Below are 25716 nucleotides of genomic sequence, written 5' to 3'. Positions count from 1 at the left end.
CATGGCGCTCAGAATGGGGAATGACGCTGAACGCAAGGACAATGGTAGCCATAAATTTTACAAACAAGAAAAAGCCTCTTAATTTCACATACAAATTAGGAAATTCGGAAATTGCCAAAAGTAACGAAGTAAAATACATCCAATATCAGTTGGGAACCACATATAGCGACTATTTGTGCAAAAGCGCAAAGAAAGCTGTCGTTTGTCAAGAGAAGACTAAGGGACGCACCTCTTGAGGGTAAACTAACTGCATATAAGACACTAATTAGACCAGCACTTGAATATGCCGGCATAATTTGGAGTCGCCATCACGAATATCTCGTCAAAAAAATTGAGTGAGTTCAAAAATTAGCAGTCCGATTTGGGTTTTCAAATTATTCTCGGCATACCGGCATTATTCTCTGCGCAAAAAAGCTGAGCTTTGTTGTCTTCATCAATGCAGAATAATTTCCAAACTGAAATGTCTGTATGATCTGTTTAATGACCATTATAAAATATCCGGAAGAGAACATCTCCTTCAACCCCTCAGACACTCCTCAAGAACTAACCACAACAAGAGAAAACGGCTGCCTGAAAGTCACAATGACATCCATAAAAACTGTTTTCCCATCATCAATAGCATACTGGAATAGTCTACCATCATATGGAGCAAGCCTCATCATGAGAGACTGGCACCAATAACGCTTCATTACAAGCTCACTACTAAGATTGCAAAAAAAAATTATTTCAAGGGACTTAATGAAAGGTTGAAAACCAACCTTGAGGCTTTTTGGAAGTATTTAAAGGGATGTGGATCAAGTGATCTGGGCATTCCAGAAACTATTTGCAAATAACCAAATCGTAACGAACGACAAAGCAAAGTCAACATACCTAAATGAGTTCTTTCATTCAGTATTTCTTCCTGCAAAACTCGACACTATACAGTTAAACCTCGTTATAACGAAATTGGAGGGCCGCCGCTATTTGCTCGTTATAACCAATATTTCGTTATAGCCGTAACGGCCATTTACCGCAAATATTATGCACTGTACTTACCCCCAAAAAATAGCAGCCGAAATAGCATCCCGCCGCACGGTGGTATGCAACAAAATAACCGCATTCCCAAATAAAAAGGAAAAAGTCATGCACCTGTTTTAATGCACTTCAAAATACACAGCTTGCATTTCAGGCAGGCTTAGCTGCAAAGAAGTCCGTAATTGGACGTTGATGCATCTTTCTGATGCGAACGATGGCTCGCTCAGCTGCGGCCGCAATGTTCAAGTCATCTTCGCCGCCCTCGTGAGCGCCGAAGTAGCGGCGCAGTACGTCCACCGCGTTTAATGCCTCCGACGCCGTCGGCACGTTTGTCTCCTGTTTGTCGACAGAGTCATCGTCACTGGTTTCGTTACGATCACTGACAGCGCGCACAATATCGTCATTAAGGAGCTGCTCCGTTGCCACCACTTCTGAGTCCACACTCACATAGTCGCAAAACGACTCGTTGTCAGGCACGACACCGGCGTCACGAAGTGCCGTCCATGATGCAGCGACTTCGTCTGATGTGGCAAAACCTTTCGGCACAGTGGGCTCGTCTGATGGCTCATCGCTGGCGTCTGGTGCGGCGGCAAATGGGGCGTGTCGAAAGCAGTTTGCGATCGTGGTCGCTGTCACACTCATCCGCGCCGCCTGAAGCATTTCGAGTGCAGCGTACAAGTCAACATCGGTGTCTCGCTTCATCCTCATGTTGAGCAGGAGCTTGTCTATCACACGCTTGCAATAACCTGCCTTCAGCGACATAATCACGCCTTGGTAAAGCGGCTGTATTTTTGCTGTGCAGTTGGCAGGAAGAAACAGCAGCTCGATGTTTTGAAGCACGGCAGCGGTAGGGTGGGTGGTGCAGTTATCCAGAACAAGGCACACCTTGCGGTTCGCCTTTGCCAGCTTCTCGTCCCATTCGCAAAGCCATTTTGAAAAAATCTCCCTGGTCATCCAGGCTTTGCGATTGGCTACGTACTTGACTGGGAGCTGCCTCTTCCCCTTAAAGCAGCGAGGGGATGCACTTTTGCCTATTACGAAAATCGGCAGCTTCTCAAAGCCGGTCATGTTTGCACAAAGTAGCGCAGTGATCCGCAGCTTACTTTGTTTGCCGCCATGGCACGGCTCGCCTTTGAGGGTTAACGTCTTGTGCGGCAACATCTTGAAAAAGAGAGCGGTTTCGTCCGCGTTAAAAATATCCTCCGCGCTGTATTTTTCTAGCACCCGCACAATGTTTCCTTTCGCCCACTTGGTAGCCTCTGCTTCGTCGACAGATTGCGATTCGCCGCAGACCGCTCTCCCGACAATGTCGTGGCGCTCCTTGAAGCGTTGGAGCCAACCCGAACTTGCTACGAAGTTGTCATAGCCCATGATGCAGGCAAAGTCTCTCGCTTTTCTTTGCAGCAAGGCGCCGCTCACCGGCAGATTCACGGCCCGCTTGTCCAAGAACCGTTTAAAAACGGCCCTTTCGACCGCTTCAAAGGCAGGTGCCCTCATTCTCTTAGCGCTTCCTTTCACGCCACGTGCAACAGCATCGATAATGGACTCCTGCTTGTTCAAAATGGTTGACAGTGCGCTCGTCGATACGCCAAAGTCTCTTGCCACGTTGCCTTTCTTGGTACCCGATTCGACGGCTTTTATCATAGCCGCCTTCTGATCTAGCATTATGCGCTTTCGCTTCCCGCCTGGCGCATTCATGTTGCTGGAATCACGAGCGCAGCACGATAAAAGATAAGGCGGAAGTGGTCGAAAAAGAGAAGAAACACGCACGCAAAAGCAACGCGGCTCACGTCGGCAAGCGACAACACTTGCAGAGAAAGTGACTGTGAAGAGGAAGGGGTGAAGGGGCGCTCCTTTGCGCTGCCCTCTAGGAACCGGTTACTCAAGGGGAAGGGGGTATGTAAGTTTAGGAAGCGCGCCTCAGTGTCATGAGAAAGGGGAGGGGTGGAATATAAAGAAGACACAAAAGAAAAGAAAAGGGCGAGACTTTCACGGAGCTGCGGAGCGCTCCGCTGTCGGTGGCAGCCAAGCGGCGCACGTGCAGCGATCTCTCCTTCGGAAACAGCACGTGCCGTCTGCTTTGCGGGCGTTGCGGGAGGGCGCGTGGCGAGAGTTTTGAACTGCTAAATACAGTTCTCGCGTTGCGCGCAGTCTCAAATTCGCGTTGTGCACTGTCGTGGCATCGGCTCGAAATTTTGCTTCCTAACAAAATTTGTTCGTTATAACCATAACAGGCAAATTTTGCCTCGTTAAAACTAGGTTTTGAATACATTGGTTTGTATGAGGACTTTCAAGGGGAATTAGGATTTGCTCGTTATATCCATTATTTCGTTATAGCCCATCTCATTATAACGAGGTTTAACTGTAACGACAGCTTCTAGCAATGTGCCGCCCCCCGCAGGGCTGCCTGCACAAGTAGGCGTTTGGTGTGTAGCGACACCACGGACCCGAGCTAACGGGGGAGTTTTGACTCCCTGCCACGCCTAGCCGTGCGTGGATTTGCCGTGTCCGGGGAAAAGGGGATCCTGGGGGTTGAGCCGACGCTGGATGATTGGACATTTAAGGCCCCCCGGCAGAAGCAACACACCTCTTGATGATGATGAAAAACATTTATTATAAAAGAGAGAGGTACGGGGTCAAAGCATGACCCCGCTACATGGTCGGCGTCCTTAGTTCGGGACACCGCATGACGAGGCACCTACTCGCGCCCGTCTCACCAGAGCGCGTTGAGACTCTAGTGATGAGCAGTTAAGGAGGGCAGTCTCCCATGCCTCTCGGGAAGAGGTAGGGGAAGGGGGTAGTTGGGGATTTTTCGGACATGCCCATACCATGTGGAAGATATCACACGTCTCCCCACAGTGTGGGCACCGCCCATCTGTGTTCGCATCGAAATGTTTTAAGATTGCAGGACAGAGTAGAGTACTTGTCTGCAGGCGCCTTAGAGTGCGCTCTTCCGCCTTACTCAGCCCCTTTGCAGGAGCCGGCTAAAGGCGGTGAGTGTCGCGATAATAGGTCAGAATTTCTTTGAACCGCAGCAGCGGTGTATTGGCCTCCGAGTCATAAGAGCCAAGGTGAGGAGCCCGGTGGGTAAGCGCTCGGGCGGCCGCGTCAGCGGCCTCATTACCTCGTAAGCCCTGATGGCCAGGAGCCCATACGATGCGTTTCGGGGCTGGATCAGCGAGAGCCCGTTTTAGAATTTGGCTGGCTCCCCCTAGCCAAGTAATGTCTCCTCTCCTACCAAGTATCTCTCCTACCAAGTATCTCTCCTACCAAGTAATGAGCACATGCTTTCCGGGAGTCCATGATGATAACTTTCGTGTTGGGGTCCGCAGCTTCACGCAGACGGCACCCCTGGGCTGACCCACCCAGAGGAAATCGGCAGTCGCCTTTTCCTATCTCTATCTCCCTACATCTTTGTCTTTATCTCTCACTTTTTATCTGTCCTGTCATCTTCTCTTATCTGTTTACTTCCGATCTTTCCTGGCGGCAAGGGTTAACCTTGTGTATGTGCTCTGTCTTGGGCACAATATACTTGGTTATAGTGGCTTTGTACAGCTGACGTTGACGTGCCCATACGATTTTGGGGCCTGTCACGTCCCCGTGTTGGGCTCCATGGTGGGTGGCTGGCATGGCTGCCGAATTCACTCCTATTTTATGGATTTTACTTCTCTTCCTTCACAGCACGATCGCCCTCTCTCGAAGAGAGGGTGCACCGAAGACATTTCCAGTTATTTAAAAAAAACCAAAAAAAACTTTCTCCCGCTACCATGTAATTCACTGTGAAACTGCTGAAAAGAATGCCAGAACAATCTCGCCTTTTGTTGTCACCAAATGCCTCACCACTGCACTTGGCCCAGGTTACCAGGCTACAAGAATGGCCAGTGGGGATCTCCTCCTTGAAGTAAAAATCAGGCCCAGTATGTAAACCTCTCGAAACTAGAATCGTTTGGAAATATCCCTATTTCAATATCACCACACCGTTCCCTCAACACTTCACGAGGCGTTGTGTCCGATCAAGACTTGCTTGGCCTGACTGAAGCTGAGCTCCTCGAGGGTTGGAAGGACCAGCAGGTGACTAAAGTTCAAAGAATAAAAATCAGGCGTGATAAGACAGAAGTCCCCACAAAACATATAATTGTGACCTTTTGCACCAGTACTCTGCCTGACCATCTCGAAACCGGATACTTGAAGTTAAATGTATGATTCTACATTCCCAACCCACGACGTTGCTTTAAATGCCAGCGTTTTGGTCACGGCTCTCAAAGTTGCCGCGGCCAACTTACCTGTGCAAAGTGCGCTACCACAGGACACGCCACAGACGATTGTAAGGTGGAGGATGGGGCCCACTGCGCAAATTGTGATGGTGCCCACCCCGCGTACTCTCAAACATGGCCAACATGGAAAAAGGAAAAGGAAATAATCACTATCAAAATCACACAAAACCTAACTTACCGAGAAGCTTGACAACAAGTATCCAGGTTTTCCACTAATAAACCATCGTTCGCCAATGTAGCGCAAAAGGGGGCAGCACTACAACGGCCTGTGGCAGCTGCCCATGCCAGACACAGTGTGCCCAGGCGATTGCCAATGCCCCCACCCACGGAGGGAACAGCCAAGGCTGCCCTGCCACTCGTCCTCACGGCCACACCCACGGCCGCTGCAAGCTCTTGCTGCAGCCAGGGTATCCCAGCAGCAAAGGAGGTCCCCTCGACCTCTAGTCGAGAGGACCAAAGGTTTTGCCCCCCGGGGTGAAGGAGACCCCAGGGTCGGCCAATATGAAGGCCTCGTCTCGCCAGGCGAGGCTCCAAGCTTGAAACATCAGCTCGCAAATGCGGGCACGCAGTGCCTCTGAGGAGGCAATGGACACCACGGTACCCTTGGTGCCGAAAGATCGGCGTAGCTCCCTGGAGCGCGCCAAAAGAAATAAAAAGCCAATAACGGGGACCGGCGACGGCTCTGTTCTTTAGGTCTTAACGTTTAGCCTAAGAAGCAGACACCCCCCCCTCCCCCTTTTTTTTTTACACACAGCACTACAATACCCCCAATATGGCAACACAAATAATACATTGGAACGTCAGAGGACTGCTTTGAAACCTCGATGATGTTCAAGAGCTCTTTTGCAAACATTCGCCGAAAGTGCTGTGTGTACAGGAAACTCATTCAAAATCTAAAAACACGAATTTTTTGCGTCGGTATGTTCTCTTTCGAAAGGACAGAGGTGATGCTACGGCGTCATCCGATGGTGTAGCCATTATTGTTAATCAAAAAGTAGCATCCACACATTTACCACTACAAACAACTCTAGAGGCAGTGGCTGTTCAAGCAGTTCTTTTCAACAAGCTCCTCACTATCTGCTCTCTATACATACCCCCACACCATCGTCTTGAAAAACGAGAATTCCAGTCCTTAATAGATCAACTACCTGAGCCTTATCTGGTCCTTGGTGACCTGAATGCTCATAGCAGTCTATGGGGTGATTCTCGCTGCGACGCATGAGGTCGTCTCATTGAACAGTTCCTTTTTTTTCCTCCGGTGCCTGTCTGTTGAATAGGAAAGAGGCAACATATTATAACCTTGCCAACAAAACCTACTCTTCTATAGACCTCAGCATCGCATCTCCTTCCCTTGTACCATTACTCCAATGGAGAGTTCTAAATAATCCCTACGGAAGTGACCATTTTCCTGTCGTTTTGAGTACACAAACATCATACGAATGTCCTCCACGAGTTCCCAAATGGCTTATACGCAAAGCCGACTGGGAACAGTTTCATAACAATGCTCAGTTATGTTGGACTGGCATATGTGGGTTAAGCATAGATGATGCTGTGCAGTACTTCACGGTTTTTCTTACTGATGCAGCAGCCAAGTGCATTCCACAAACATCTGGACTGCCCGGCAAACGACATGTCCCGTGGTGGAACACTGAGTGTCAGAATGCGCGAAAGGAACAGAACAGGGCATGGAGATTGCTGCGGAACTCGCCGACAGCGGAAAACCTTGAGAGCTTTAAGAAAATAAAATCTCGAAGCAGGAGAACGCGTCGGCAGGCCAGAAGAGAAAGCTGGCACATGTTTTTGTCGGGGATAAATTCATACACACAAGAGGCTAAAGTCTGGAACATAGTTCGTAGGGTAGTAGGAAGACAAGTACACTCACTCCCACTCGTAAACACACAGAGTGACAGCCTGGGAGATCAGGCGAACTTCCTCGGTGCACACTACGAACAAGTGTCTAGCTCATCACACTATACTGAAGCTTTCCAAAGATATAAAGCAAGGATAGAAAAGCAGAAACTAGAATACAAGTACACAAATCACGAGGCATACAACCAACCTTTCAACTTAGCGGAGCTACAAACATCACTAAACTCTTGCAGTAATTCTGCCCCAGGCTACGACCGTGTCACGTATGAAATGTTGAAAAACCTGCCGTTCAAAACGCGAAAAAGTTTACTCTCTCTATACAATGCTATCTGGCTTTCTGGCACCATCCCTGCTTCCTGGAAAGAGGCTACTGTTATCCCTATTTTGAAACAGGGCAAGGACCCTTCCTCAGTTTCAAGTTATAGGCCCATTGCACTAACCAGCTGCCTTTGTAAACTTTTTTAAAAAATGATAAGCCGCCGACTTTTTCCTTGAAACACACAATCTGCTTGACCAGTTCCAGTGTGGGTTTCGAGAGGGTAGATCCACCACCGACCATCTTGTCCGTATCGAGGCACAGATCCGAGACGCTTTCGTCCACAAACAATACTTCCTCTCAGTGTTTCTCGATATCGAGAAGGCTTACGACACAACATGGCGTTTTGGTATATTAGAGACTTGTCTCACCTGGGTGTGCGCGGTAGAATGCTTTCCATAATCGAGAGTTACTTGTCCAATCGGAAATTCCGTGTCCGTGTGGGCAGTATTCTCTCCCAAACATTTGTGCAAGAAACGGGAGTACCGCAAGGTGGTGTACTTAGTTGTACACTTTTTATTATCAAAATGAATTCCTTGTGCTTGTCCATCCCCCGCAACATGTTCTATTCCACATATGTCGATGACGTCCAGCTTGGCTTCAAGTCACCCAACCTGGCAATGTGTGAGCGGCAGGCTTAGTTAGGTTTAAACAAGGTCTCCAAATGGGCAGAGGAAAACGGATTCCGGCTAAACCCAGAAAAAAGCACGTGTGTCTTGTTCTCCCGAAAAAGAGGCATGCACTCAGAACCTGACATTGAACTGAACGGTCAACGTCTGTTTGTCAATGCGGCGCATAAATTCTTAGGCTTAATCTTGGACAACAACTTGACCTTCGTACCACACATCAAGTATTTAAAAACAAAATGTGTAAAAGCCATGGATGTTATAAAAGTGTTGTCACGTACTACGTGGGGCAGTGACAGGAAATGTCTCATAAACCTGTATAGAAGCCTCATTCGCACCCGCTTAGATTATGGGGCCGTTGTTTATCAGTCTGCGACTCAAAGTGCTTTGAAGATGCTGGATCCTGTGCACCATTCGGGCATCTGCCTTTCTACGGGTGCTTTTCGCACCAGCCCAGTAGAAAGCCTTTACGTTGAGTCAAATGAATGGTCGCGTCATCTACAAAGAACTTACATGTCCTTTGTATATTTCCTTTAGGTGAAAGCAGACAAGAAGCACCCCTCATACTCCACTATTAATGATTTGTGGAGCTCTATTGTTTCAAAACAGGCCTTCGTTCAGGCAGCCCTTCTCAGTTCGCCTGAAGGGTCTAGCTGAGGAAACTGGTGTGTCACTGGAACACAGTTTATTGGCTTCTGTAGCATACCCGTAACCGTGGCAGTGGCATATTATAGAATGCGATGTGTCTTTCCTAGAAATTACAAAACACGTGCCAATTGCCCATATCCAAACCTGCTTTCTGGAACTTCAACACAAATACACACGTCCTGACTTTACAGATGCCCCTAAGTACAACTCCTCTGTGTCCTACGCTACTGTCGGCCCATCCTTTTCGGATGCTGGCCCTCTACATCCACACACAAGTATCTTCACAGCAGAAGCTTATGCGATACTTGTGGCCGCTAAACACATCAAGCAATTACAAATACAAAAAGCAGTAATTTATACGGACTCCCTCAGTGTGGTAACGGCTCTGCAGACTTTTAAAAAACAAAAAAAAACCCAGTCCTTGTCCACTTTACTCTATTTTATGCACACTCTACACACTCAAACAACATGTTGTAGTGTGCTGGGTGCCAGGGCACCGTGAGATCCAAGGCAACGTGATGGCGGATCAGCTTGCTGCATCCGTCCACGAAATCAGTTCCACTACACCCATATCGATCCCGCCCCTTGATCTTAAGCTGTCTCTCAAACGAAAGCTCAGGGACTACTGGCAGAGCAAGTGGGATAGGCACACACAAAACAAGCTACACGTTATCAAGCCACACCTTGGCCATTGTCCACCAGTATCAAAATCACGTCTAACAGGGGTAACACTAACAAGGCTCAGGATAGGACACACATACACGACACACACATATCTTTTGTCCGGTGGCGATCCACCATTGTGTGACAGATGTGGTGAAGCATTAACGATCCTACACATGTTAATCCAGTGCAAAGAGTTAGAAACTCTAACAAAACAACATTTTCCATTACCCTACTGACAACATATACCTTTACACCCTTCAATGTTCGTCGGTAGGAAACCGCTTTTTAGTCATAAATCATCGTTAGCGTTTTTAAAAGAAATTCATAGTTTTCATATCATATACCCGGGCATTCCGTAGCACGACCTCTGCAGAGAGGTTTTTGCTGCGGTGGCTACACAAGAAAGCACTTGCCTCGCAGCCCTTGGACACAAGGGCGCTGATGAGGCACTTGTGCTAGTGCCAAATATTTTTACACGTTTCTATTATCAAAACCTTTGTCACCCTTTTTACTATGCATATCACGTCACTGTCATGTTTTTAATACTTATGTTTTTACCCGCATTATCGAGAGGAATTTTAAGGCCCCTATACAGCCACGCAACATATCATTGTCCATATCTCTATACTCATTGAAATGGCGCTCTTTGGCCATCAATTGGCCCTCGCGCCATAAAGCGCCACACATCATCATCATCATCAGCAATGTGTCGCCTATGACGCAGAGGGAACTCTGCGTGTATGGTATAAAAAAGTTATTGGAGCAATGGGACGAAACCAAGGCAGTTGGCGCTGACGGTATTTCACCTCATGTGTTAAGCACTGCGCTGCGACCGTTTCCCTTTATCTTTTCGTTACCGTTACGCAGTTGCTTCGTGCCAGTACCTTACGACTGGAAGATAGCCCACATTGTGCCAATTCATAAAGGGGGTTCGAAAAAAGATAGGCAGAATTATAGGCCCATCTCCCTGACATGTTTCATATGCAAATTGGTAGAGTATATAATTTACTCAGCCATCATGAGTCACCTCACCGAAAACAATATGCTAATTAAAGTACAGCATGGTTTCCACAAGGGCTTGTCCTGCACTACACAACTTGTAGAATTCTATCACGATTTAGCGAGTGAAATTGATGATGAGGGCCAGATAGATCGATTGTTTTTAGATTTTTGAAAAGCTTTTGACACGGTTACGCATTCGCTTCTTATTTACAAACTACAGCAGATAGTTATGCATAGAGATGTTGTGAAATGGATTGAAAATTTTTTATCAGAGCGCAGAGTGTGTTGTTGTTAATGGCCAAAAATCGAGTTATGTAAACGTCGCCCATTGCTCGCTTCGTCGTCCTCAGTTTAAGCTGAACTTTCTTTGTAAGACTGCAGGTATCTGCTCCGTAGCTAGGTACCGGCAAGATACATCTGTTATAAACCTTCCTGATGAGGGATAGTGGCAATCTACCTGTCATAATTTGAGAGTGCTTGCCAAATGTGCTCCACCCCAACCTTATTCTTCTAGTTATCGTATTTACTCAATTCTACCGTGCTCTCGATTGTAACGCGCACCTGGTTTCCACGATGAAAAAAAAAGTAAGACATCGATTGCAACGTGCACTCATTTTTCTTGTTGGCCCGCACGATCACACTACTCTGGAAAACGACTCCTTTAGGGAGCGCGTTCCATTTAAATATGAGGTACGGGGGAAGCTTGTGCCTATCTGACATGCAACGGAGCATTGCCGTCACTCTAGTTTCACCGTGGCCCTATATCAGCACGCGAACTTGCTTCGCCCCTTTCTTCTCGACGGTTGTGGTGCCACAAGTTTAGGACGAACCTCTGAAAACTGTGAAGCTTTTCTTCGTACTCCTCCGGCAAGCTTTGGCCCATGCCCCTTCGCTTTCGGAGGGAAAAGCCTTTCTTCTTCATAAAGTTAGTTAGCCAGCACCTGCTCACTTTGAACTGGCTCCATGTTAGCCCTTTTTCTAAAGCTAACTGCATAGCCCGCACTTAGAGCAGTTCTGTCGTCACGGGCCGCTCTGCCGCTCGCTGCTCAAGCACATACTCGGCGAGCAGCTCTTCAATTTGCGGAAATCGACCCTGCTGTGGTCCACTAAAGCCTTTGCGTAAATCTTTGCTGTCGACAATCTTCTGCTTTTGTTTCCGCCAGTCTCGCACGTACGTTTCCGGAACTCTGAACGACTGCGACGCGGCCCAATTTCCATCCGTTTCGGCACACGCGATGACTTTTCTTTTAAAAGTGGCATCGTGGTGCACTCGTCAAGCCTTTGGAGTCGGCCCTTCCATGCCGTCGATGCTAATGAACTACAAGATGACGAACTCCTCAGAACACGTACGAAGTGTCGCACATGGGAAACACAGGCAGAAATGGCCGATGCGCCATGCCGACGCACATAGGGGGCGGCCATTTTGGAAATGCCGATGGCAATAGAATGACTGTATTCTTTTTTTTTTTTTTTCGCGCTCGATTCTACCGCGCATGCGATTTATGAACTCGCTTAATCGGAGAAAAGGTGCGCGTTATATTCGAATAATTACGGTACTTCAATCTCGTGGTTTCGCTCGGCGGTTATTACATGCCCTAAGTAGACATAATCTTTTACAACTTGAAGTGGACTATTACCTATCTCGAAGCTTTGCTCTCTTCCGAAGTTGTTGTACATTACTTTCGTTTTCTGTAGATTAATTTTAAGACCCACTTTTCTGCTCTCCTTCTAGCTGTACTATTCGAGGAGCTAGAGGGTGTTAAATGGGATATGATAGGGCTCAGTGAGGTTAGGAGGACAGATGAGGCCTATACTGTGCTACAGAATGGGCACGTCCTTTGCTATCGGGGCTTGGCAGACAGAATAGAACTGGGAGTTGGGCTCCTAATTCACAGAAACATAGCTGGCAACATAGAGGAATACTATAGCAATAATGAAAGGGTGGTAGGTAGCGTAATTAAACTCACTAAGAGATACAAGATGAAGGTGGTACAGGCTTGCGCGCCTACATCCAGCCATGATGACGCTTCAGTTGAAAGCTTCTATGAAGACGTGGAATCGGCAATGAGTAAGGTACAAACACAGTATACTATAGTGATGGGCGACTTTAATGCAAAGGTAGGGAAGAAGCAGGCTGGAGACCAGGCAGTAGGAGATTATGGCATCGGCACTAGAAACGCCAGAGGAGAGCTACCAGTAGAATTCGCAGAACGCAATAATTTGCGGATTTTGAATACCTTCTACCGAAAACGAGAAAACCACAAGTGGACATGGAGGAGCCCTAATGGCGAAAATAAGAACGAAATAGACTTTATAATGAGTGCACACCCAGGCATCGTGCAAGATGTGGAAGTGGTTGGAAAGGTACGATGCAGTGACCATAGAGTGGTACGGTCTCGAACTTGGCTAGACTTAAAGAAGGAGCGACAGAAGCTGATGCGCAAGAAGCCAATCAATGAGCTAGCACTGAGAGGGAAAGTACAGGAATTCAGAGTCTCGCTTCAGAACAGGTACTCTGCTTTTACTGAGGAAACCAACCTTAGCATAGATATAAAGAATGATAATCTGACGAGTATCATTACGGAGTGTGCAGTGGAAGTTGGAAGCACGGTAGTTAGACAGGACACTGGAAAGCTTTCCCAATAAAGGAAGAATCTCATTAAGAAGCGTCAAAGCATGAAAGGCTCAAGTACAACAGACAAAATAGAACTGGCAGAGCTTTCTAAGTTTCTAGGCGTAAGGTATCTGATGTAAGAAGGTATAACATGGAGAGAATTGAACACACTCTGAAAAACGAAGGAAGCGCCAAAGCAGTGAAGAGGAAACTTGGGATAGACAAAATTCTAATGTATGCACTAAAGGACAAAGAAGGCAAAATAACTACCAATATGGATAGGATAGTTAAAATAGCGGAGAAGTTTTACAGAGATCTGTACAGTAGCCTGGACAACCACGACCTTAATACTATAAGAACTAGGAGTAACCCAGATGACACCCCACCAGTAATGATAGAAGAAGTCGGGAAAGCCTTGGAGAGCATGCAAAGAGGCAAAGCTGCTGGTGAGGACCAGGTAACATCAGATCTGCTGAAAGATGGAGGACAGATTGTGTTAGAAAAACTAGCCACCCTGTTTACGAGGTGTCTCCTGACGGGAAGAGTACCAGAGTCTCGGAAAAATGCTAACATCATCCTAATACATAAGAAAGGAGATGACAAGGACTTAAAGAATTACAGGCCGATCAGCTTGCTCTCCGTAGTATACAAGCTATTTACAAAGGTAATTGCTAACAGAGTTAAGAAAACATTAGAATTCAATCAACCAAAGGAACAAGCACGATTTCGAACAGGCTACTCAACCATCGACCACATTCATACTATCAATCAAGAAATAGAGAAATGCTCAGAATACAGCCAACCACTACACATAGCCTTCATTGATCACGAGAAGGCATTTGATTCAGTCGAAATATCGGCAGTCATGCAGACACTGCGGAATCAGGGCATCGATGAAGCATATATAAACATTCTAGAAGAAATCTACAGTGGATCAACTGCTACCATAGTGCTTCATAATGAAAGCAGAATACCAATCAAAAAGGGTGTAAGGCAGGGGGATACAATCTTCCCAATGCTATTTACCGTGTGCTTACAGGAGTTTTTCAGAGGCCTAGAATGGGAACAGTTAGGAATAAGAGTTAATGGAGAATACCTTAGTTACCTGTGCTTCGCCGATGACATTGCATTGCTGAGTAACTCGGGGGACGAATTGCAACTCATGATATAACAACAAGATAGGCATAAACAAAGATAATTATTTTTGTTTGTTTCTATGCGTAATGATCACAAACACAAAATCCGTGAGTACCGGCCCAGGACGTGAATGTTCGGGAATTCTTTCTTCCGAAATGTGTAGCCGAATGGAACAAGTTTTCTGAAGAACAAGTTTGTTCTGTAAATGAAGACCTATTTGTATCTGTTGTAAAACCCAAGGGCGATGCAGGGTAACTCTTGAACAACGAAAAAAAAATATATATGCGGTGAACTGTGTAATGTCAGAATATTTTGCTCAAGAAATCAGCAATATTTTTTTTCTGGTTAGTGTATTACATTTTTGTATTATGCTCGCATCTGATATAAACTCTGTATCTTTGAAACTGTTAACAACCATCCAGCATTGAAGTAACTTTTTTTTTGTCTTTTAATGAGATCGTCACTTTCGACAGCATTGTAATAATTTTCTGAATTACCGCTCCTGCTTGGACCTGCTTGGACCGAAAAGGTCTGCAGTATATTGAAATAAATAAAGAAAGACAAACGAATGATGTTGCCCAGAAAGCATGGCTAACAAACACTGCTGCAAACGTCTATGCCACAAAGCATGTCAGAAAACGTCGCAATAGCGTAAATCAACAGAATCAAGGCACCACAGATTCCGTTCGTGTCGCTAACAGGGTACGGCACGAAGAACTTATCTTTGTGCCCGCTCCACGAGGGTCCGATGGTCTGCTAATGTCGGGCAAGACAAAGCCTCTTCCCCGCATCGTACGTCGGTTGTGTGGTTTTCGCAATGTTGCTATCAGCTTGGCAGGACAAATCACGGTCAGCTCGTGCAGCCACAAAATTTGCATGTCGGGTAAAATGGTTTCAAATCTATTCAGGCCAGCACGGCCCGCCTGCCATGCACGATACGGTTTGAAGCCTGGGCAAGCGACTTTTGATTTCAAGCGACCTAACGTTGATTGCAGCATACGCAGACACGCCACTTAGTATCGCAGAAGAGGATCCTGCAGCTCTTGGACCCCACCCAATGTGAAATTTGAAAACCAAGTAATCCATTCCATGTCGGCGCATCCACTACTAGTATCTTATGCATGCATGGAATGGTTGCTGTCGCAGTACACGAGCCGCCCCACTGCACATTGCTCAATATTCGTGAATTACAGCTTCACTTTGAGGTACTCGAAGGCGCTCCTCACTACACACGCAATGTGCTGGTATACTTTAGCAACTATTAATGCAGCAAATAACACGGTGCCACTGGCAAGAAAGAGGTTCGAGAGGCAAAGTATATACAGTATTTACTCGCATAATGAACGCACTCGCATAATAAGTGCATCCCCAACTTCAGTCAACAAAGTCTGGATTTTTCTTTTCCCCGAGTAATAAACGCACCCACTCATTCGTCTGCTGCAGTCCCGCTAATCGAGACCTGGCGCCTCCTTAACCGTTGCATCTCTTTCGTTTTTTATTATGTCAACTTTCTCGGCTACCTCGCCTTGCTCCCCCCCTCTCGCCCACTGCCATGCACCCTGTGCACGGCATGTACCCAATCTTCCTGATCTATGCCCAATCTATGCTCCGAAGCGGGGTTCACGAACAGTGCGAGTGTAGAAACACCGCATCTGACAAGCACAGAGCGAGAGCAGGTCACGAAACTTCCCGCGCCAATCGATGGTCGCTTCCTGCAGATACGAAACTTTAAAGCCCAACCACGTGCTTGGAATTTTTGAGCGACGACGACAGGATTTGTTGTCGCTATGGCTGTTTCAAAGGGCCATTCGTCACCATCACGTCGCAAATTTCCGGAAAGGCAGAAAAAAAATCATTGTTGCCCAGAAAATATCGTGACTATTTCCGGAACATGGTCCCCGATTCTCACTTTGGGTCAAGCCAGGCGACCACTGTACTTTGTCGTTGATCTTGTTATTGACAGTTTGTTTTGATGCTTCGGTGGTAACTTGCAGCAATGTTGGTTGCTTGCTTGCTTCAATGTCAACGACGGCGGCGCGGTCGTCGTGCGAGGTTGCCACGAAGTTGGCTAAGTGCTTCATGGCATCATAGCGCACCCTTTTGGGCGCCCTTCGAGATCCAAGCAGATACTACTGTTGCAGTTCAACGATTGCAAGAAAAGATATCCTTGAAATGCTTTTATGGCGTGCAAGGGCGGCACGGGAACAGCTTGCAGAAGATAGCGCCTTCAACCCCAGAGGATGAGTGAAGTGTAACAAATAAGCGTAGTGACCTAACTTTATTTGCATTACCGCATTTTTTTACTCATATCGAAAAAGTTTTGATAAAATTTTCTCTGCATTATAAGCACCCCCAACTTTGCTCCGATTTTCTGAGAAAAAAAGTGCGTTCACTATGTGAGTAAATAGGGTAGTATACTATCGTGCCTAACAGTGTGGAGCTATGGCTCTTGAACACAGGAGCATGGGAGGCAAAAAAGAAAAAGAAAGACACTTTAGCCCTACTCCTCTCTCAGTTGTATGACAAACGGTCCGCCCTGCAAATAGAGAAGAGGATGCAAGCATCGCGAATTTTCAACCTTATCCAACCATAAATGCTCCTAATACCCACTAACACAACTACATGCAAGCCCGCAGCGGTGAACTACAACAAAAACGGTTGCTTAGGAGCAAAGCGGCAAATTCTCGAAGCCGAATGCCTAAATGCCCCTCTGAGAGGAAGAGGAACAGAGAAAGTGTGTGGAGAGGAAAAAAAAAAAGGAGCGAATGTAAACAAGATTAGCGGTAAGGCTTAAAGCTTCTTAATTGCTGAAAAGTTCATCCTGGTACGAGGTTTGAAACCGGAAACAGCTTTTGGGGCGGTTGCTCTACCAATTGAACGAGTTAGGAAGCTAGCAATCGACAGCGCAAGGGCGAGTTCATCGTAAACTCAAAGCACATGAACATAAGTATTGCAAATGAATTCTGCGAAACCCCGCAAGGTGGCAGAAGCGTTAAGAAAGAGAGAAAAGACAATCGCATCATTGTAGCACGAAGCCACAAGGAAATCCGTTTGGATTTCTCGGAAAGAAAAGCTTTTTGCCTGAAAAATCATCGGGTTCCGGCGTTGGAACTCTTGACCAACGCTTTTCCAGAGCGGTTGCTCTACCAACGCACTTATGCAAAGCAGTGCGTGCTTGGCATAAGTGTGTTCTTCATGATTTGGCGTCACTGTGCGATTTGTACACAATCATTGATCTATCTTAATGCGGTTGGTGTTCTAATGTGGCTGTATTAAAACTGGGTTGCTTGCTCAGGGACGTGTGCAGCTACAGATCATTGGGCCTTCAGAGGCTGTGAGTGCTTTGTCTTTCGTTGCAGCAATGAGCCCCTCAACACGCCCCTGGTGAAGAAGCAAGAGAATGGACCCCGCACCCCGACACCTTTTAAGAACGCTCTGGCGGAGTTAGAGAAGAGGGGGGGACGCATTGGCCGCCTGGTGAGCATGTTTTATTTCAACGTTATGTGCACTGTAGCTCGGCATTGCTGAATTACGCACGCACTCATACAAAAAGTGTGTGGAAAGGGACCCAACTGCATCATGATTGGTACTATTTCAGCTGTGACATTTTAATTCATGATTACATTTGCCGACTATCTCATCTTACTTTATGACATTGCAGCATAATTATATAAGAGAATCACAGACCTGATTGGAAAGTTTGTTTAGTCCATCTAGTCTACACTTCATGCTCTATAGCGCACAGGGAACAAACACTCAAAACAACACAGAAAGTAATGTCATCTTGTCCCACCTTTTGTTAATGTTCCTTCTCCACTACACTAGGAATGAGCAACTGAATTTGTTCTGCCTTCGAGCACAGTGATGCTGTTATAAAAAAAAAGGGGGAGATACAGTTTAAACTTGACCCAACGAAATCCGGCTTTCTCATAGTTCACTGGCATGTACCCATAGGGTTCAGTGTTGTTGTCAAATCGAATTAACAAAACTGACTGGGCAAAACTTGATTGAACGAAGTTTTTCTAGAATAAGTGAGTTAAAATAGCGACGATTTCTTTCCAAGTGTGACCAGACTGGTTTTCCTTCAAGAAGTCGCTATAACACTTTAGTGTTAGAACTAGTGGTGTGTGAATATTCGAAACTTTGAATATTGTTTTAATAGGGTGTGGTGTTCGATCGTATTTGCACTGGAATTTCAGCCTCTTATTCAGAAACGCTCCTTCACTTGAAGTTGACTTGTCACCCCCTTCAGCGCAGCACAAACACATTTCGAATGCGCTGTCTTCAGGCGGTGCCAAGGTTGCCCAAATGCATTTCAAATGCGCTACCTTGAGGCGGTGGCAAGTCAAGTTAAGGAGTTATTCTGAATATGGGAGTTACTGTACAAACTATTTAAACTTTCCAAAGACAAATTCAGTCAACATCACATTAAAAATAACCCTTATATACTTCACCCCATCACATTTTCGTTCTGCGACACAGCTACCTTTCAGGCTCTGCTTTGGTCGCAAGTCAGGGTCCGCACGGGTCCTTGAAAACCTTGAAAACTCGTGCCACTGGTCTATGCGCTGGGTGCCAGGGGGCGCCACGATCGATCGGAGCGCCGTGACCGCAGAGCATGTATTATCAGCGCGAAACGCGGCCTTTCACGGAGACGGTAGACTAGCAACATTTTCTAGGGACCATGCTGCAACTACCGCCAACAACACCGTGAGAATGTGAAAGGTCTATGGACTTCAGCGATGCTGAGTGTTCGTTCAGCAACCAGCCACATTGAGAGCGGACGTGGCTGCCTTCCGATCCTAGCCAATGCAATCTGATTCGGCGCTGAAACATCTTGCAAATATGACCTTTGAGAACTTGGATGCATTCCACGTTTTGCCGTCAGCCAGGCGAAAAGAAAATGGTCCCTTCCTGCTGATCACTTCTCTTGGGTGGCTGAATTCGAGGTCGCCTTTAAATCTAGTAGGTTTCTTCCCTCTGACAAAGTCACCAATGTCAACTCTGGTTTCCCTTGCAGCCCTCTGAGCGTCCGTGCATCGTTTGCTGCTGTGTTGCTTTTGCTTTACCCGCTCACGTAAGCGCCAGAGTTCCGAGTTAGGGTCATCAAAGAAGGTTGCCGACGGATGGCCGTCGGCATCCAACCGAATTCTTGGCAGCCGCCCGTGTAGCAGAAAAGCTGGAGCCCTTGCCGTTGTAGCATGCGGTGTGTATCGGTAAGCACCCAGGTACTCTGCTACCCCCTGGCGCAAGGGCCGCTGCTCAAGAACCGCCACTTGAATGAAACTTTTTAATACTCTATTAAAGCGCTCCACTTGGCCGTTTGCTTGTGGATAATATACGGACGAATGTTTGACCTGGATGCTGCGATCTTGAAGAAATGCCTCCAACTCCCGAGATGCAAACTGTGGACCGTTATCGCAAATAACCTCTTCTGGGTAGCCATCGCGTGCGAACACAGCGACTAAGAAGCATATTACTTTGCTGGGTGTCGTCTCGCTACTGAAATGCACTTCGGGCCATTTGGAATAATAATCTACAAGCGTGATTGCATATCTGCAATCGTAGGGTGCCCTCTCAAAAGGGCCCACAATATCTGTGCCTCGTTTAAGCCATGGCAGCTCTGGAAAGGGGACCGGTTGCAAGGGTGTAGCTCGCACCTTGACGCTCTTATCTGCTTCCTGGCATATGCTACACATCTGGATAGCTAGCTCGACTTGGCGGTCCATGCCCGGCCACCAATTCTCGCAGCCGCGCTTTTGTTTGCACCACTCTGAGATGCGACTCATGTGCTGCAGCGATTACCTGCTGCATGAGTGACGTGGGAACCACAAGCCGTTCGCCTCGCAAGATAAGATTGTCTATCACAGAAAGTTCGTCACGTACTTTGAAGAATGGCTGAAGCTCGGCCGATAACGATTTGTGTGCAGGCCACAACGATTGCGCATAAGTTTTGCTTTGTTGCAGTGTGCTATCTTGTAATTGGGACTGCTCAAACTGTTCTCTGGTAATGCAGGAAGGAATTTCGAGAACTGATACTACCTCGTCAAACAGCATTTCTTCTTCCTGGAAAGACGACGTGGGCAGGCGTGACAGTGCGTCCGCCCCTTGGTTTTGCGACCCCTTGCGGTACTCGACGATATAGTTGTACCGTAGTAGGCGCTCTGTCCATCGTGCTACCCGCAAGGGGCTCCTTCCTGTTCGTTGGGTTGAAAGCAATGCCACCAAGGCTTGATGATCAGTGAGCAACGTGAAGTGGCGCCCCCACAAGTACACGTGCCACCGTTCGCATGCCCAAACACAGGCCAACGCTTCCCGTTCTCCTACCGAATATTTCCTCTCGGCTGGCGAAAGGACTCGAGACGCGAAAGCGACAGTGTGCAGTTCATGTCCGTCCACCTGCTGTAGGACCGCTCCAACTCCACACTCTGATGCGTCCGTCGACACTAAGACTGGAAGAGATTCATCGAACATTCTCAGTATAGAGCTAGATGCCAGTGCGTCTTTGGTCTTTCTGCAACTAGCGTCTATCTTGTCAGACCAAACGAATCGCTGCCCCTTTCTTAGCAGGACACGCATTGGCTCAACCATGTCAGCGAAATTGGGAATAAACCTAGAATAATATTCGACCAATCCCAGAAATGATCGAAGGCTGGCTGGATCCGTAGGCGCTGGAGTGTCTCGGATGGAAGTACCTTTTTCTTCAATGGCACAATACCGTTTGCGGTGATCCTGTGGACCAAGAACGCAAGCTCCAGCGTATCGATGACGCACTTCGTGTTCAATTTGAGTCCTGCCTCTTTTATGCACCTCAGCACTGTGGTAAGATTCGCCATGTGTTCCTCTCTGCCCTTCCCAAACATAATGATGTCGTCGATATAGAACAGGACGCCGCTGCAGCCCTGCAGAATTTTCGACATCATACTCTGAAAAGCAGATGGTGCCGACGCGAGCCCAAAACACACGCGCTTAAAACGAAAGAGGCCGTCGTGTGTTATAAAAGCCGTCAAATCGCGGCTCTCGTAGTGAAGCATGACCTGATGGTAAGCTGATGCAAGGTCAAGCTTGGAAATGTGGGTTGCCCCCACTAAACTATGCAATAGCTCTTCTGTATGAGGGAGGGGAAAGCTATCTGCTACGACAGCTTTGTTTACCTGTCGATCTACACAAAGGCGGATGCCTCTATTCGCTCTATCACGTCCATTTATTCCAAGCGGCACAGTTTTTCCGAGACTCGTGGCCGCAGTGAGGACGGAAGGCGCCTGAGTTTTGAAGCAACTGGCTGAACTGTCGACCGTGTTTTGACGCAATGAACAAAACCCTTCACGACGCCAAGTCCTGAATCGAAAATAGCACCAAACTCTTCGACTAATTCTGATGGAAGGTGAATGGACTCCTCCGCTTCCGTCATGACTGCGGTGTGCTCCATTCGAGCGCTAGTACGCACAGCTGTCGTTTCAAGGCACTGTAGTGACGACCCATCAATCTGCAGACTGAGCGCCCTAATTGCATCAATACCCAAAAGGGAGGTGCCTTGTTAATACAAAAGAAGCTTTGTTGTGCAGTTATTGTACGTGACATCAGCAAAGAAGCAACTGCACACTGGAATGGGTTTCTTCGAATAGTTCAGGAGTCTAATTCAAGAAGCTGAAAGCTGCTGACCTTCAGAATGCTTTCTAAATAGGTCATGCGTCAAAATTGATACCGATGACCCTGAATCCACGAGGAAAGTTAACTTCGTTTCACCAACTGCTACCGATACGTAGATTGCGAGACGACTGGATGTCATCACGGCAAGAATGCTCAATACTTCTTCAGCTATCGAACTTTCGTCGTCTAGTTCACAAACAGGAGCGGCGTTTCTATTGCAGACCGAGCGAAAATGACCCATAATACCGCAACCATGACACCGCTTGTTTTTGGCGGGGCAACGGAATGAAGATGCGTTGTGCCTAGGTGAACCGCAGCGGTAACACTGGCCCTGTTGGCTGCGCGACCGCTTCGAGGGGTCGCTGGCAGAAGATGCGGGCAGAGGGGTGTTTTTGCAAGCATTTATGCTCTGGACATCTGCAGTAGCAAATTCTTTGCAATCATTGGTTGCCTGCTCAAACTGCGTCGCTATTAGTACAGCTCGAGCGAACGAAAGAGAAGACCCTTCAAGCAGCAACCGCTCACGCAAGTTCCGAGATAATACGCCCGCAACGAACTGGTCACGCAAGGAATCTTCCTGAGAAGGAAAAGAGCACGTAGCAGAAAGCTCACGTAACGCGGTAATGTACTCATTGATTATTTCACCGACTTGCTGCACGCGCCTACTGAACCGGTGCCGTTCGACCACAACATTTGTTCTTGTCGTGAAGTGCGCATGCAGCGCTGCGACAGCGATATCGTACGACGACGCTTCATGCTGTGTCTGAGAAGTGTACTTGACAGCTCCCGAATTCGTATCAGTAGTTGGCTCACCGGACTTTGCGTTGGCCGAAGATTGAAGCGGTAGTGTGTGAAATATGCGCTGGCCTTCTACGCTGAGGCTGTGGATTAGGAGAGCCTTGCGACAGTCTGGCGCACAGTCCGCAACACCATATGCGAGCAGAAAATTTTCAAAGATGCAAATCCAGGGCGGCCAGGTGTGGGCAGGAACGGGGGAGGTGGTGCCAGTCCGGAAACACTCATGGCGCGGGAAACAGTTGGCGAAAATGACAAAAATCACACCCCTCCTAAACGAGCATCCTCGTCGCCAATGTAATTGTGGCGTGTGCCGCCGATGAACGAACGACTAGACAACTTGAGTGCTCATCGGAACAAAAGCCCCTTTATTCCATTTTGCGCATGCTTATATACATAAACAACACTGGTGCCACCTGCGGCAGTGATCACGGAACCGAAACCAAATAGACCAATATACAACAACCTTGGGACACCAGAGGTTACATATGTTAGAGCAGATGAAAAGGAATCAGTAACGGTATACTGCTTACGGAATGAAAGTTTGATCCAGGATATATATAATGGACTGCAAAGGAGTCTTGATTTAGTGACGGTAGTTTAGATATTAGGCAACAATGCGGAACACGATCAAAAGCTTCAGAGAAATCGATAAGCGTGCAGTCTAGGTCAAGGTAGTTATCAATGAACATGAATAAATCATTGGTGAATTCCATTAGTTGGGTGTCACATGAAAACCCTTTTCTAAACCCATGTCTGTTCCGATAAATGATTTGCTAGCTTTAAGGTAGTTAGCGATATTAGATGCAATTATACATGTTCTAGCAGGTTACACGGGACACTAGTTAGAGATATAGGGCAATAGTTACTAACATTAGATTTGTTGCAAGATCTGAATACAGGTATGAATTTGCCAATTTTCCATTCATGTTGTATCTCACCCGTTGATAATGATTCATTAAAGATGCGGGCAAATATGATACCAAAAGATGCAATGGTCTGTTTAAGAATTCTAGTTTTAATGCCATCGACTCGTCCACACGTCGATATTTTCATATCTTTAGTGAGTGCTGAGAATTTATCGTTAGGGACGACTATGATGTCCATGTACCATAATCAACTTCTACAGATGGAATGTAGGAATGGTGTTCCTTAGTAAAAACACTCGTGAAATAATTATTAAACAGGGCAGCACAATTGTTAAAATCAACATTTCTTCTGTCACTATGCACCAGTGAAATATTGTTAATGGCTTTAGTAGGGGAAATGGATTTCCAGAACTTTCTCGGGTTGTTTTTGATGAGGGATTCAAGGTCCCAAGACATAAATTTCTGTTTAGCGTCACGAAGGGTGCGACAGTAGGTTTCTTCTGCAGCCCGATGTTTTGCCTGAGACTCAAGGGTGCCCTTGAGTTTTGCCGCTTTGAATAGTCTTTTTATATATATATATATATATATATATATATATATATATATATATATATATATATAAAACGCAGTACTACAAAAACTCATCCCCTGATGAAGGGAGGTCCCCTCCCGAAACTGTTGGGAAATAAATATATTTATCCCTGTTGACAACGCTCCCGTTGTGCCATATCCCATACCTTCACGAAGACTAACTGGCCCATTGAATTATTACTCCCACTATATATATATATATATATATATATATATATATATATATATATATATATATATATATATATATATATATATATATAGTGCAGCGATCTGCGGAACCATGGTTTAGATAATGTGACTCTAAGCGAGATACGTGTATGCGTGCATGAACTTACTCGGTTAGATTATGTTGAAAAAGAGGCCAGTATTTTGTGACTGACCAAAAGAATGATGGAAGGAAAGTATTGTAAAAGTTTTCAAGGTGGTGGTTAATGTCTTCAAAATTTGCTTTACTGTAGCTGTAAATATGTTTTTGTAGTACTGCGTTTTATGAACGTACAAATATCTCGAACCCAGTGGACAGAAGCAAGTGGTCACTAACCCCAGGGTTATAAGTTAGTTTTCACGTTATCAAGAGCAGATGTGAATATGAGATGTAATATGTTCTCTTGACGTGAGGCTTAGCTACGTAAGTGAGAAGCCAAGAGTCAGGTCATTGGAATCACGAGTGTTGTTTGAGCATGTTGTTAGGTCAGTCCAATCAGCGTCCAGAAAATTGATGTTGCCATAAATATTTAATACAGCATTTCTGAACTTTTCTTGGATATAGGAGAGGTTAGTACAAAGATCAGAGGAACACTTTCGACTTGGAAGCGTGGGAGGTAATGCAGGTCCACATAATTTCTAATGGATTGCTGACATCAAGACAACTAGAAATATGCTTTTTGACTGCGATGAGCATACCCCCCCCCCCCCCCTGCTTCTCCTTACATCGCGGTATTTCCGGTATATGGCATACCTGTCAGTGTTATTTAGCACTTATAAGTTGGTAATATCGCTATGAAGCCAGGTTTCAGTTAGCAGTAGAATGTCGCAGTCACTATTATCTAAATCGGAGCATAATTTAATGTGATTTGAAATCAGGCTTCGTGTGTTCGTAAATGATACAGATAGCTTCGTTGCTGCTATGGCCCGTGACTTGATGGGCTGGTCAGGTGATCATAAGTTCGAGCTTCGCGATAGCTATTGTGTTAGTGACCTTACAGTGTCCTATGCTTCATTGTACACGTACACCATGCTGTCGATTCGCATGTTGTCAACAGTAAGCTTACAAGTGGCATTTTTCGATTTAGCAAATTCCAACAGCTTTCTTCTAGCGACCCGCGTTTGAAGCGAAAAGTCTTCTCTTATGGCGAATGTGTGGCCGTTTAGCTTAAAACCTTTTTCAAGAACACGCTGTTAAGCCTGAATTTTCCCTCTCGGAGATTCCAAAAAATAGCAGACTTTAGTGATGAAGCCCGTTTTCGGCATCACAGCGATGCTCAATGGATTTCAGCTTATCGGAGAAGTCATCCGCGCAGCCAGGTTATCCGAGCGATGTAGCAGCAGGGTTAGTTTGTAAGGCAGTAGCCTTACAATTTCTACGGCACATACTCTAGCCGAAAGCTGTTTGAGTTCGTCGTCAACAGAAGCTTGCCAGTAC

At 46.4% G+C, this 25716-nt stretch overlaps 1 protein-coding gene across 6 annotated transcripts in view; it reads left to right on the top strand.

Annotated features, from left to right (window-relative positions):
- Window positions 1-25716, top strand: part of LOC119181417 (myb-related protein B) — a 239557-nt gene that overhangs the window by 176650 nt on the left and 37191 nt on the right. For all 6 annotated transcript variants that reach the window (XM_075882958.1, XM_075882957.1, XM_075882954.1 and 3 more), the window contains one exon: window positions 17526-17643. In XM_075882958.1, the coding sequence (XP_075739073.1) occupies window positions 17526-17643 (118 nt within the window). The remainder of the gene's footprint in view (window positions 1-17525; window positions 17644-25716) is intronic.

This window comes from Rhipicephalus microplus, unplaced genomic scaffold (genome assembly GCF_043290135.1).
Source record: "Rhipicephalus microplus isolate Deutch F79 unplaced genomic scaffold, USDA_Rmic scaffold_14, whole genome shotgun sequence".
NCBI lineage: Eukaryota > Metazoa > Arthropoda > Arachnida > Ixodida > Ixodidae > Rhipicephalus > Rhipicephalus microplus.
The sequence above is the reverse complement of the archived record's forward strand: the minus strand, read 5'-3'. Positions and strand labels throughout refer to the sequence as shown.